The sequence below is a fragment of the Somniosus microcephalus genome, chromosome 3, assembly GCF_052327205.1.
Source record: "Somniosus microcephalus isolate GS21.2 chromosome 3, FLI_Smic_1.0, whole genome shotgun sequence".
Taxonomy (NCBI): Eukaryota; Metazoa; Chordata; class Chondrichthyes; order Squaliformes; family Somniosidae; genus Somniosus; species Somniosus microcephalus.
In genome coordinates this window covers 197,121,609-197,136,192 of record NC_140989.1, presented here as the reverse complement: position 1 = coordinate 197,136,192, position 14,584 = coordinate 197,121,609, and the positions used below count along the sequence as shown (strand labels likewise).

Below are 14,584 nucleotides of genomic sequence, written 5' to 3'. Positions count from 1 at the left end.
ACCAAATTGGGGGAAGTTAGTCAATACTGAGGTGGACTGCAACAAATTACAAGAAGACATTAATAAACTTGCAGGATGGGCATATACTTGGCAAATGAATTTCAACACAGATAATTGTGAGGTATTACATTTGGTAAGAAAAATAAGTAGGCATATATTCCTTGGAAAATAAGGATCTAAATGGGGTAGAAGAGCAAAGGGATCCAGGAGCACAAATACACAAATCACTAAAAGTAGTGACGCAGGTTAATAAGGCCATAAAAAAAGCAATTGGGTTTATTTCTAGAGGGATAGAATTGAAAAGCAGGGAAGTTATGTTAAATTTGTATAGAACCTTGGTTAGACCACACTTGGAGTACTGCGTGCAGTTCTGGGCTTCATATTATAAAAAGGTGCAAATAATATTTACAAGGATGATACCAGAACTGAGAGGTTACAACTATTAGGAAAGACTGAACAGCCTGGGGCTTTTTTCTCCAGAAAAGAGAAAGTTGAGAGGTGACCGTGATACAGGTCTTTAAAATGATGAAGGGGTTGGCTAGGGTAGACATAGAGACGATGTTTCCACTTGAAGGGGATTAAGAAACTAGGGGCTAGAAATATATGATAGTCACTAATAAATCCAATGGGAAATTTAGGAGAAACCTATTTACCGAAACAGTTGTAAGAATGAGGAACGCGCTACCACAAGTAGTTGAGGCGAATAGTATAGATGCATTCAAGGGAAAGCTAGAGCAGCACACGAGGGAGAAAAGAATAGGATATGCTGATAGGGTCAGATGAAGAGGGGTGGGAGGTGGTTAGTGTGGAGCATAAACACCGGCACAGACCAGTTGGGCCGAATAGCCAGTTTCTGTGCTGCAGACTCGATGTAGCTGGGAGTCTAAAATTTTTAATTAAAAAATTAAGGAATGCTATACTTCAGGTGGAGCCACAGGGTATCAGAACTTGCAGCATTATTCACCATTGTGCATGCACAGATGCTACACTGCTCAGATGTACTGTACAAAAGCCAACCCCCATATACATAGGAATTGCTCGATGAAAAAAGATCAAGGTCGATCTAATCCACCTTCTACCATCCTGGTGGTCGCATGAAACAGCGACACAATAATAGTGGAGTTGTTCCTACTGTTGATTCTCTCTTGTATGTGTAGAGCTCTGAACATCATTAAAATGGTTTAGAGGAGAGATCCCCTAATGGCACTTTGAAAAAATGCACTGCAACACTGAGTTACGTACACCACGGCTTTCCAGGATTTCTGACTTAGTGGATTTCAGAAACAGCACAATTGGCTGAAGATGAGAAAACATCTGGGGGGAAAAATTTGGTATCGCCCCGTTTGGGGTGCTAGTACTGGCGGTGCGCAAATTTTAGCGCCAGGCGCGATTGATCGCCACCTCGAGCGATATTGGGTTGCAGCGCCCCTGAAGGTGATTGCGGCGCTAAATCAGGCACTGCACGGTAGTCTTAAGGCGCTAACCCGGCGGCGCAACGCAATTTCCCCGCGGGCGGGCACAGCACAGGTGCTGTCAATAATCGATTGGACCTAGACACGCTGGCGCCGGTCAGCCCTTAAAGGGGCGGAGTGATTCTCATCTGCAGCCACACTCTGCGCCTTGTAGGCCTCAAACTCGACGGCAACCTACCTGTGGCAGCCAAAACTTCAAGGACATGGAGAGGGTCAGGGAGAGAGCGCAGCGCTTCAGCGAGGGGGCATTAGATGCTCTGGTTGGCGCGGTGGAGCGCCGGCGAGGTGTGCTGTACTCGGAGAATGGCAGGAGGCCTAATCAGACCGAATACCGCAGAGCTTGGAGGGAGGTTTCCCAAAGAGTCACCTCCAACAGCATGGTGCCCAGGACTCCTGTGCAATGCAGGAAGAAGTTCAACGACCTCACTCAGGTCATTAGGGCGAGTGCCTTTTCCAGATTTATCTTCATCCCTCCATTTGCACCTCACTTTATGGGCAGAGGGTGCGCAGAGCCCCAATGGCCAGCTGTCATCCATGGCCCTTTCTGGAAACACACACGCACATTCAGCTCAGTGCATAATGTAAGGGCTATTCTACCATGGGAGGCATGTGATGTCAGCTCAGGGCAGCATGTTTCATCACACCCCGTCCTTTCTCTTGCAGGCCAAGCTGGCGAGTAACCGCAGGCAACAGCTTCGTACCAGAGGAGGCCGGCCTCACCTGCAGACCCTTACAGACCTGGAGGAGCGAGTCCACCAGATCGTCGCAAGCCGAATGAGTGGTCCCGTCGCCTCTGGAGCTGCCGACCCCATTGTGCACAACGATGGTAAGGTCATCACCTTTTTGAACTCTCTCCTTCCACTTGTTCCCCCCACCAGCATGCTTTTTCACTCTGGACCCAAGTCAGAGCATTGCAGCACACATGCATCCCTAGCTGCCACCCTGTCCTTTCGCTAAAGCCACTCTTCAACCCTCCCTGCTTTCAGATGCTGAATCACCAGCTCGGGAGCCGGGCCCTCAAGCTGCCACTGCGACTGACTCGGGAGGCGACGAGCAGGAGGAAGCCGGACCATCCAGCTCCAGGAACCAGCAGCCTGCAGCAACGCAAGGGGGGTAGGGAAGCTCGGGGCCCATCTCCCCGGAGGACGAGTTGGGCCCCGAGTGCTGCTGCACAGAGCGCAGAAGAGGTGCGTGCCCTCGCAGAAATGAGCGCCCAGGCTGGGCTGAGGCACACTGAGCTCATGGCTGCAGTGGCAAGGATGCCTGAATCCATCGAGACACTGGCAAGGAGTGTCCAAGACTTCGGCGCAGCACAGGCCAGGAGTGCGCAGGACTTCGGCGCAGCACAGGCCAGGAGTGCGCAGGACTTCGGGACAGCACTGGCAAGGAGTGCGCAGGACTTCGGGACAGCACTGGAAAGGATTGTCCAGGGTTTCACCAAAGCACTGGCACCTGCCACGCAAGTGCTGCCACGCAGTCACTTGCTGGTCTCATGCAGACGCAGATTGAGGCCACGCGAGCACTGACTGCTGCCACCCTCGCTGGATCGGGCAGGATTACCCGGGGCCCTTGCAGCACCACAGCAGACCAGCAATCTCTGGACCAGCCGATTGCTGCGCATGCTGCGGTGCTGCCCCGTCAGAGTGCCAGTGTGTCGGCCGATCAGGGAGCTGCTGTCCGCTCTCAGGATGACAGCATTCCTGATGCCACCACTGGCACGTCTCCACTGCAGCTGCCACCACCTGTAGGACAGACTGCTTCCACCCATGCAGAGTTGGAGCAGTCAGCAGCCGGGCCCTCCAAGCCCAGAGCTCATCCAGGCCGTCCCTCAGGGGCACCTGCGCTTTCGGACAGTCAGCAGGCCTCTCCCAGCCTTGCTGCAGCCACTGGGGTCCCATTACGGAGGAGCTGCAGGGAGGGAAGGGGCCAATCTCGCAAGGGAAGCAGATCACCATCGAGGGGGAGAAAGTAGAAGGTGCTGCTCTTACCTGTTATTTGTAGAATTCAAGGCCGAGGATGCTGGTCTGAATGTTAGCGATGGTTTGGACAGTCTCCCGGGTGTGCGAGCCACTTATGTGGCAGTCTGTTTGTTTAGCTTTTTGTTGCCATTGCTTTGTCATGCGGGAAGGAAGCACATTTTGTTAAATAAACAAATGTCTTTATTTACAATGGCCATGTCTGCTCTTTACATACATTTTGCCCTTCACAGGCTTTGGGGTATCAGAACGGTTCCATTCCTGTTCTTGGAATGGCAGCAAGCATTCCGAGAGTGGCCTAGAAGCGACTTCTGATAAGCCTCTGACGGACGGCCCTTCCAGTTTCTGCCTCCCTCCCGTCTTGGCCTCCTCCTCCTCTGCTGGTGCTTCAATGTCTGGTGGCATTGGCTGGGTCCTGAGGATTGCCAGGTTATGCAGCATGCAACACACAACCAAGAAGTGGGAGACTCGCTCAGGTGAGTACTGAAGGGCTCCTCCGGAATGGTCCAGACAACGGAGCCGTTGCTTCAGCACGCCGATTGTGTGCTCAATAATGTTCCTGGTCGCTTGATGGCTCGCATTGTAGCGTTCTTCAGCAGAGGTGCTGGGCGAACGGAGCGGGGTCATCAGCCACGGGCACAGAGCATAGCCCTTGTCCCCGAGAAGCCAGCCTCCTGGGTGAGCCGGGGCCTCGAAAAGGTCTGCCACAGAGGTCTGGCGCAGGATGAAGGCGTCGTGGCTGCTGCCTGGAAACTGGGCATTCACAGCGAGGATCAGCTGTCGGTGGTCACAGACCAGCTGTACATTCAATGAATGGAACCCCTTGCGGTTGCGGAACTCCTCCGCATTCTCTACAGGCGCCCGCAAAGCCACATGCGTGCAGTCAATGGCGCCCTGCACCATGGGGAAGTCCGCTATTCTTGCGAAGCCCTCTGCGCGCTCCCTCTGCTTGTCCGGGATCATTGGGAAGGAGATGTATTGCCGCCTCCTTTTAAAGAGGGCATCAGTCACTTGACAGATGCAGCAATGCACCGCGAACTGCGAGATGTTGGCTATGTCCCCAGTTGCGGCCTGAAAGGAGCCGCTTGCATAGAAGTTAAGGGCAACAGTGATCTTCACAGCCACCGACAGAGATGTCCTGCACCTTAGCTGAGGCTGCAGATCTGGCTGAAGCAGGTGGCACAGCTCAGTCAGAGAAAACCCTGGCAGCGTAAGGTCTTGTGTGGCGACGTCTGTTGGCCCTCCTCCGTCTGGCCATGCCTGCCCCTCTATCCCTGCATCTCTGTGCCCTGTCAAGATGGTTCAGAAGCAGGACGTTCCCATCCAATGCAGCCCCCATATTAAGTGCGCACAGAAAGTTTTGCCGTTTCAGATGCTCACCAACAGTAAGGTAATGGTCAGAAGGCTGAAGTTCTTCTGCCAGCGCTGGCTCAATGTTGAAATGGCTCTCCGTCTGCAGCTGAGCAAATCTCTGTATCTCTGTAAGAAGTTGTGGTCCAAAAATGGCTGCCGCTTTTAAAGCACACCAGTCCCCTTTAAAGAACGCCCCCCCCAGCCCGACAGCGACTGGGAAACGTTCCAGGTAAGCTGTCCTTATTAGCGCCAGGCGGAACGGAGGGGGGCGCCACTGAATTTGCGGTCCGGGGCGCCCCAAAGGCGTTGCACACTGAAATGACATCATGATCTGCGTGCGCCGGCGAGCGGGCGCTACGGTTTAGCGCCGGCGCAAAATGTCCACTCAATATGGGGAGAGGCGCAGGGTTCGCTGCGCCCAGGCGCTAGTTGGTTAGCGCCCCACTTGTCGGCCTCTTTAGGCGCTAACGGGTGGTGCAAACAACCAAATTTTTCCCCCCTGCTTTACGGTTTCCATTTGTGATTGCTATGCAGTGACCTGTGTTGGAACATGTGTATGTGGGGATGTGGGTGTCGGTTGAGGGCAGGATCAAGCTCAGCTTTGGCGCCCATCACTGTCAAACGATCTGTCTACACTCACTACTTATACATGCACAAAAAGTATTTACTTGGGTGAGGTATCAAAGGCTGGCAGTGCCCATGGAACCATAAGCGAGTTACCAGATTTAGGAGAGAAGGGAAAAGGAACGCCATCACAGAATACATTAATCAGTCTCACAACAGTCTAATTGTATGGAAATGTGATATTAGAGAAAATCAGGCTCACTTGAATTCTGATGATGGACTAAGAATTACTCATTGAATTAATTCTATTTGAGCTTCCTGTCCCTTCAAGTTCAAAAATAACAACTATGCAAGCATGAAGATGTCAAATAGGCTGTTAGATCTCTTTACAGTACAAGAGTGATGTGATTTAAATTTACTTGTGCCTTTTTAACACACGTCATTTAATATGGATTTATTCTGTGACTCAATGCAATAAATCCAAAGTGAAGCTATTTTCACCCAGATACTAGTACGGTTCGGTTTGTGCAGGAATAGAAGGCTGCTGAACACTGTTCATTTCACGAGTGAACGAGGCTCACTTATATTTCACCAGTGAAATAAATGTATGCAAAAACCTTCATGTTTGTTTGAGTTGCTCTTGCAAAGGAATTTTTCACTTGGTTTTATTTTACATCCATGGCAGGTGAATAGGTTTTGCTGTGGGTCAGCTGTACAGTGCCAGCTCCTTTTGGTACAGTTAAGCCCCTGGAATGCTTAGTGATAAGTAAATAAATAATAATGATATTGAACTACCTGAAAGTTTGGTGGAATCAGATTCAATAATAACTTTCAAAAGGGAATTGAATAAATTATTGAAGGGGGAAAGTTTGCAGTGCTATGAGGAAAGAGCAGGGGGAGTGGGACTAATTGGAGAGCTCTTTCAAAGAGCCGGCACAGAAGCGATGGGCCGAATGGCCTCCTTTTGTGCTGTATGATTCTGATCGTCATCACAGAAGAGTTGCTGCATTTAGAGGTGGTTTGAGCGTAATACGAAACTGATCGCAAACAAAAGGGCATCCAAACAGTTCAGATAGATTTTACTCATACCTTTGGCCAACATTCTGTGTAATTGGCATCCTTATCTTCCACATCAGTGCGGTCCTTCTGCCGCCATGTTTTAAAAGCTGCTCCCAGCAGGCCATGGACAAAAAGAACGTCTGCTTTGATTGGCTGACTGAAGACAAAAAGAGATCAGTGTCTGTACTGCTCAGTAATGTGTATAAAAGCTGCAGAACATTTGGCAGTTTTATAGTAACTGCAGTCTGAGACTGATTGAAGGAAATAATCCCAAATTGTTACTGTGAGGCCGTTTGATTATTTAACTAAAATATTGTATTCATCAGCATTAGACAAGTTATTAGAAACCACTAAACACAGCAGACTCTGCCTGGCCACTGTATATAAGGAAAATACATTTGGAGCTCAAGGAAAGAAATCAGTTGGGGAGGAATCACATCAAAATTTGAAGCAGAGAAATCAAGTGAAATCGAATTGTTATTATTGTATATATATTTCAAGATGCAGCTACAAAAGCAGGTTTCACAGAATTTCTTAAAAGGGAACAGTCACTTCTTTTAAACAGAATATTAAGTTCAACCTGTTCCTATAGTAATTGGGAAACATCAGTCCTTTGGTCTGTCCACTATCAGATTAAAAGCTGTTCTAAGGTGGTCCAGTTGTAAATTGCCCTGGGTATATGGAAACATTCACTCATGGGCAGTAACACACAGGTCTGTACCCAGGGCTCCCACATGAAATTTGACATAAGGAAACTACTAGGCACTTGGTCGGAGTATTAAACAAGGCTTTAATCAACTGTTTTTCAACATGGAGATCTAGTTGTGTCCTTCACTAGTTCCTATTAAAGAATGTCCTGAGCAAGCTGGGCCCATGCCCTAATATTTATACTCTCCCTGGACAGCGCCACCAGCAGGCCGCCCAGTATTATTTCCACATGAATGACAAGATTCATGTCAAAGTTCTTGATCTCAAATGGGTCCAGAGGTGCGGAGTGTCGTTCCCTGAGCAAATTGAAGAGCAGCCAAAGCTTATTTAGAACTAGAAGACTGGGATCCTAATCCCTGTCTTTTATCAACCATGGGTATTGGCATGTGCTATCAGAGACGTCGAAGAAAACATAATGGCCCAGAACTTCGGGTCTCCACGGGTGAGTACGCACAGGGTACTCACCCGTAGGCCCAATGGAAGTGCCAGTTTCCTGCATGCACTGCGCATGCGCGGGAAACCGGCACTTCCGTTCCCCTGAAAGCAGGGGTTAAGAGGTCGAACGCGTGCGCAGGAGAGGCTGCACGTGCGCATCGAACTTACGTTTTTTTTGCAGGTTTTCCCGGGAAGGTAAGTCTCCAGGAGTTAGACATTTAAAAAGCAGTCGTAAGGCCTGCTTTTTACAAGGTAAGTGGTGAATTAATTAAAATTAAAAAAAAATTTCCACAGGTTTATTATTTTTAAATACTTTAAAGAAAGGTAAGTTTATTTTTAGCCCCTTTAGAAAATAAAATTATTTTTTTCAAAAATTTAAATTATTGTTTAAAATAGTTATTTCATGTAATTTATAGTTTATTTTAAAAATGTGATTAAAAAAAAAATTTGTTTGAAGATTTAGTGATGTTTTGGGGCTCATAGTATTTATATGTTTGACAGCACTTCCTGTCAAACTTATGAATGAAGCATTCCCTGCTCCGATTGGCTCCCCATGGCCCACGTGATCCCAGGGGACGCATCGAACTAACGCAAGCACTGCGCGCCGGCAGTTGGAGGAGGCCCAGGATCGGAATTCCACGGGGGCCCACAGCTCAACGGCCGGCACGCTAGGTAAGTGCAGGTCGGGGGCTTACACCCGCGGGAAGCCCCCGACCCGAATTTCTGGGCCAATCAAACGGAGCATAAAACATTATACTGCTTCTTTAAGCATGTTTTAACATTAACCATACTTAAATGGTTACATGTAGGCATCGTTTTGTGAAAATATAAGGACGAAGCACTACAAATATATTATTGTTCATGCAAATATATAATAGTTTATGCAAACTTATTATAGTTTATACAAGTTATAATAATTTAAGCTGTCCCAAAAAGATCCTCAGGCCTGGGTATTAACACTCTCCAAAAGATATCCCGACACTTCAGCATCCTAATTGGGTAAAGTAGGGGGGAAATGACAAGCCCCTCTCATTGACAACTGTACAGATGTTCCCTAATATTGGAAGGCAGCAACATTTCAGAGTTGGAAGCAGAAAGACCTGATGAACACTTTTCAGCTGCCAAACTGGCTGACCAAGGGGAAAGCATTTCTGGGGCTGATGAACGTGTTTCTTACTAAACCAACCCCGATCGCATGACACCCAACAATGCTGAAAGAAACATTGGGCCTGAAAATCCTAGAGTGCCATGTTTGGGAAGGAATAACTGCCGGGACCTTAGGAATCACTAAAAGCTACTGGGCAGGTACAAAAACTAATTAAACAGTGTGCTGTCTCCCTGTAGCAATTTATGTTCGTTTTCCAGTTAATTCAGGGGTTTGAGTAAGTTGGGTCGATTCCCATTGTGGGCCGCCACCTAGTGGCTATTTGGTACCTAGCAACTGCAGTAAAAGCGCAGTAAAGTGCAGTAAAGCACAGTAAGTGCAGTAAACTACTGTATATTACAGACCTACAGCGGCACATGCTCTGGGAAGTTATATTGTTCCCACGCCTGAGTCTTGGATATTATTTGTCTGTAAGTACTTGAGAATGTTATAGATGATTAGTGTACACTGTATGTTGCAGAAAATGTTTAGTTTGTAACTTTTCTCTGTAAGCAAACTTACACAGCTAGCCGTGAAGTGCTCGCTCTCTGTCTAGCTGGTTAACTAGTAGCTGTATTTTGATGCACTATGTACAGGGCTAATTTAAAGAGAATGCCTTCCAGTTTGCTAAATGTATATTCACAGTAAGCTGTGTTTCCACGTGTTTGGTAATTTACATGCCAAATGTACTGTGTTGCTCAGGCGTACCTAAATTTGTGTATGCATATCAGTTATGCGCTTGTATACTAATGTGTGCTTCCATTTCTGTGTTGTATTTCAGTTTTACAATAAGAATCTTTCAGTAAAGCTTTACAAGAAAAGTCAAGCCTTGTGATTTTTATGGGAAGATATCAAGTTGTTAGCTACCTGTCTAGCTCTGCATAGGAACGCGCTGCGAGGGCAGAAAAGGACTGTTGGCCTTTATCTCGGGGACTGGAACACAATGGGGTGGAAGTTAAACTCCAGTTGTACAGAGCTCTGGTTAGACTCCATCTGGACACTGTGCTCAGTTCTGGGCCCCGCACCTCAGAAAGGATACATTGGCCTTGGAGAGGGTGCAGCGCAGATTTACCAGAATGATACCAGGGCTAAAGGGTTAAATTATGAGGACAGGTTGCACAGACTAGGCTTGTATTGGCCTTGAGTATAGAATGAGGGTGATCTAATCGAGGTGTTTAAGATGATGAAAGGAGTTGGTAGGGTAGATAGAGAGAAACGATTTCCACCGGTAGGGGAGTCCAGAACAAGGGGACATCACCTTAAAATTAGAGCCAGGCCGTTCAGGGGTGATGTCAGGAAGCACTTCTTCACACAAAGGGTAGTGGAATCCTGGAACTCTCTCCCCCAAAAGGCTGGGGGTCAATTGAAAATTTCAAAACTGAGATTGATAGATTTTTGTTGGTCAAGAGTATTAAGGGTTACAGAACCAAGGCAGGTAGATGGAGTTGAGATACAGATCAGCCAGGAGCTAACTGAATGACGGAACAGGCTGGAGGGGCTGAATGGCCTCCTCCTGTTTCTATGCTCCACTCCAGGCTGGGAATTCCCTCATTCCTGGTCTTACATCCACGGAGCGGCTGGTATGCCAGGACCAACTCCTCACTCCGGGCCTCTCAACAACACATGGAAGGCCCACCTGGAGTCCAGGCGTGCACCCACCACCTCCCCCTCCCTCTCTGCTTGCTGCTCATGTATATTTGCCACCTTGTAAATAGGTGGCAGGGGGCCAATAGGAGCACTAAGATTCATCATTGTGCTGGTGGCCTGGAGCATTTCCCGGCCTACCCTAGCCAGCGGGGCTCATAGTGGCGCAAGTGCCCACCTGGATCAGGGTACCTGCCTTTGACCCCAGATACTTTGATAAGGGCAAGAGTGAAGGTACTCAGTGGAATCTCCTGGCCACTTACCTCAGCAGAGCATTCCTGCGGATTTTCACGACCTTTATCGTATTCTGAGAGCTCGGAAAAATCTGCCTCTCTGTTCAAGGTCAACAAATCCACAAAGCCAAGGAAAGGGAGCTGGGAGCCATAAATTACACCCGTGGCCGAGACATTCAAGCAGCCCCGGAGACTGGTGAGAAATGGTTAATGGGCGTTGCGATGCGAACACGTATGCGAAGAGGCTCACATGAAACAATAGCCAGACATCCCAGTGCTGCTGGCTGGTCAGGGCCTTAGGAAATTTAGCCAGTCCCGATGCCAAGCCAGCCTGCAGGTAGATTCTCGGAGGGGGAAAGCAATGGCCGGGGGGGGGGGGGGGGCGCGGGCGGGGGGAGCCAGCCCAGGCCTGCGGCGGCTAACAGTATTTTTAAGAGCATTCCTGCTGCTCCTGGCTCCAGAGAAATGGAACTCTGAAAATGTTACTTAGCTTTAAATCGGCCACCTGCAGTGGTCCATTCAAGCCGCTGAAGATCCAGTTAATGAAGTGATTTTGATCTGGGTCCTAAAACCAGCGTTAGGACCCCAGGTTGCCCAGTTCAGGCGGGTACCCGAGACACTGCGAAGTCACCTGCTTCCAATTTGGCAGCTGGTGCATTTTTTTTTATTGGTTCCTGGGATGTGGGCATCGCTGACAAGGCCAGCATCTATTGCACATCCCTAATTGTCCTTGAGAAGGTGGTGGTGAGCCGCCTTCTTGAACCGCTGCAGTCTGTGTGGTGAAGGTACTCCCACAGTGCTGTTAGGGAGGGAGCTCCAGGATTTTGACCCAGCGACGATGAAGGATCGGTGATATATTTCCAAGTCAGGATGGTATGTGACTTGGAGGGGAACTTGGAGGTGGTGGTGTTCCTGCTGCCCTTGTTCTTCTAGTTGGAAGAGGTGGCGGGTTTGGGAGGTGCTGCCGAAGAAGCCTTGGCGAGTTGTTGCAGTGCATCTTGTAGATGGTACACACTGCAGCCACGGTACGCCGGTGGTGGAGGGAGTGAATGTTTAAGGTGGGGTGCCAATCAAGCGGGCTGCTTTGTCCTGCATGGTGTCGAGCTTCTTGAGTGTTGTTGGAGCTGCACTCATCCAGGCAAGTGCTTGTGCCTTGTAGATGCTGGAAAGGCTTTGTGGAGTCAGGAGGTGAGACACTCGCCGCAGAATACCTAGCCTCTGACCTGCTCTTGTTGCCACAGTATTTATGTGGCTGGTCCAGTTAAGTTTCTGGTCAATGGTGACACCCAAGATGTTGATTGTGGGGGATTTGGCGATGGTAACGCCATTGAATGTCAAGGAGCGGTGGTTAGACTCTCGCTTGCTGGAGAAAGTCATTACCTGGCACTTCTGTGGCGCGAATGTTACCTGCCACTTATCAGCCCAAGCCTGAACGTTGTCCATGTCTTGTTGCATGCAGGCATGGGCTGCTTCATTATCTGAGAAGTTGTGAATGGCACTGAACACTGTGCAGTCATCAGCGAACATCCCCATTTATGACTTTATGCTGGAGGGAAGGTCACTGATGAAGCAGCTGAAGATGGTTGGGCCTAGGACACTGCCCTGAGGAACTCCTGCAGTGATGTCCTGGGGCTGTGATGATTGACCTTCAATCACCACAACCACCTTCCTTTGTGCTAGATACGACTCCAGCCAATGGAGAGTTTGCCCCCCCGATTCCCATTGACTTCAGTTTTACTAGAGCTCCTTGATGCCACACTCGGTCAAATGCTGCCCTGATGTCTAGGGCAGTCACTCTCACCTCACCTCTGGAATTCAGCTCCTTTGCCCAAGGCTGTAATGAGGTCGGAAGCAGAGTGGTCTTGGTGGAACCCAAACTGGGCATCAGTGAGCAGGTTATTGGTGAGTAAGTGCTGCTTGATAGCACTGTCAATGACACCTTCCATCACTTTGCTGCGGATTGAGAGTAGACTGATGGGGTGGTAAGTGACCGGATTGGATTTGTCCTGCTTTTTGTGGACAGGACATACCTGGACAGTTTTCCACATTGTCGGATAGATGTCAGTGTTGTAGCTGTACTGGAACAGCTTGGCTAGAGGTGCGCCTTTGCTGTATCCAGTGCGCTGAGCCGTTTCTTGATATCACGTGGAGTGACTCGAATCAGCTGAAGACTGGCTTTGGTGATGGTGGGGACCTCAGGAGGAGGCCGATATGGATCATCCACTCCGCACTTCTGGCTGAAGATGGTTGCAAACGCTTCAGCCTTGTCTTTTGCACTCACGTGCTGGGCTCCGTCATCATTGATGATGGGAATATTCATGGAGCCTCCTCCTCCCGTTAGTTGTTTAATGGTCCACCACCATTCACGACTGGATGTGGCAGGACTGCAGAGCTTTGATCTGATCCGTTGATTGTGGGATCGCTTAGCCCTGTCTATAGCATGCTGCTTCTGCTTCTTAGCATGAATGTAGTCCTGTGTTGCAGCTTCCCCTGGTTGGCAACTAATTTTTAGGTACGCCTGGTGCTGCTCCTGGCATGCTCTTCTACACACCTCATTGAACCAGGGTTGATCCCCTGGCTTAATGGAAATGGTATGATGAGGTATATGCCGAGCCATGAGGTTACAGATTGTGATGGAATACAATTCTGCTGCTGCTGATGGCCCACAGCGCCTCATGGATGCCCAGTTTTGAGCTGCCAGATCTGTTCTGAATCTATCCCATTTAGCACGGTGGTAGTGCCACACAACACGATGGAGGGTGTCCTCAGTGTGAAGACAGAGACTTCGGCCTAGAAATTCGGTTGGTTGCGCCAGCGATTAGTGCCTAATGAGCCCGAGATTTGGGGCGCTACCCAATGTTCGGGTGGGCGCAATGAGGATAGCGACAACTCCCATATTGACTATCCATTTAGTGCCTGCGCTAACTGTTAGTGCGCGCCCGCGTGCGCAGGCAGATCATGACGTCATTTCAGTGTGCAACGCCCTTTTGGCGCCCCTGAGCGGATATTCGGTGGCGCCCGGAACCTTTCCACCTGGCGCTATTAGTGACAGTTCGAAGGAACGTTCCCAGGCCCTTCTCGGAGTCGGGGGGCGCTATTTAAAGGGGACAGCTCTATTCTAAAAGCTGCAGCCACTTGGCCTGTTCATTCTGATCGTTGCTGGAGAGAGTTGGTGAGCTACTGTTGCACAGGATTTATCGGATTTAGCCTTCGAATACTTGGGACCTTCAGCCCTGTCCGGAGCAGTTGGAGTGCTAGACATTACCGCGTGTTGCCCATCTGGCATAGCAATGGGAGCTGCTTTGGAGGGGAACGTCCTCATGGCCAGACACTTTGAAGGGGCACAGAGACGGCGGGAGAGGGGGCCGGGATTGGCCAGAAGGAAGAGGGGCAATGGAGGTCGGCCACTCCGAAGATACGCTGCGAGGGTTTTCAGGCAGCAGGTGTCATACCTTTCCGTGTCGGAGGAGCAGTGTCTGCGAAGGCTCCGATTTGGTAAGGAGGTTGTGACTGAGCTGTGCCACCTGCTTGCTGAGGATCTGCAGCCGCGTCTACGGTGCAGGACCTCTCTGTCGGTGGCCGTCAAAGTGACTGTTGCCCTCAACTTTTACGCCACTGGATCCTTTCAGTCAGCCACTGGGGACATAGCGAATATATCTCAATTTGCAGTGCATTGTTGCATCCGGCAAGTGACAGCTGCCCTATAGAAGAAGGCATCAATTAATCACCTTCCCTCTGACCCTGGAGAAGCAGGCGGAGCGCGCGCAGGGCTTCGCTGCTATTGCGGACTTCCCCATGGTGCAGGGGGCCATTGATTGCACACACGTGGCTTTGCGGGCGCCATTACTGAATCCTGAGGAGTTCCGCAACCGCAAGGGGTTCCACTCCCTCAATGTCCAGCTGGTCTGTGACCACCGCCAGATGATCATGGCAGTCAACGCGCAATTCCCTGGGAGCAGCCACGATGCGTTCATCCTGTGGCAGACCTCAGTTTCT

General features: G+C 49.6%; 1 protein-coding gene across 3 annotated transcripts in view; it reads right to left on the bottom strand.

Annotated features, from left to right (window-relative positions):
• Nucleotides 1-14,584, bottom strand: part of serac1 (serine active site containing 1) — a 192,664-nt gene that overhangs the window by 60,860 nt on the left and 117,220 nt on the right. For all 3 annotated transcript variants that reach the window (XM_085982103.1, XM_085982102.1, XM_085982104.1), the window contains one exon: nt 6,455-6,581. In XM_085982103.1, the coding sequence (XP_085838229.1) occupies nt 6,455-6,581 (127 nt within the window). The remainder of the gene's footprint in view (nt 1-6,454; nt 6,582-14,584) is intronic.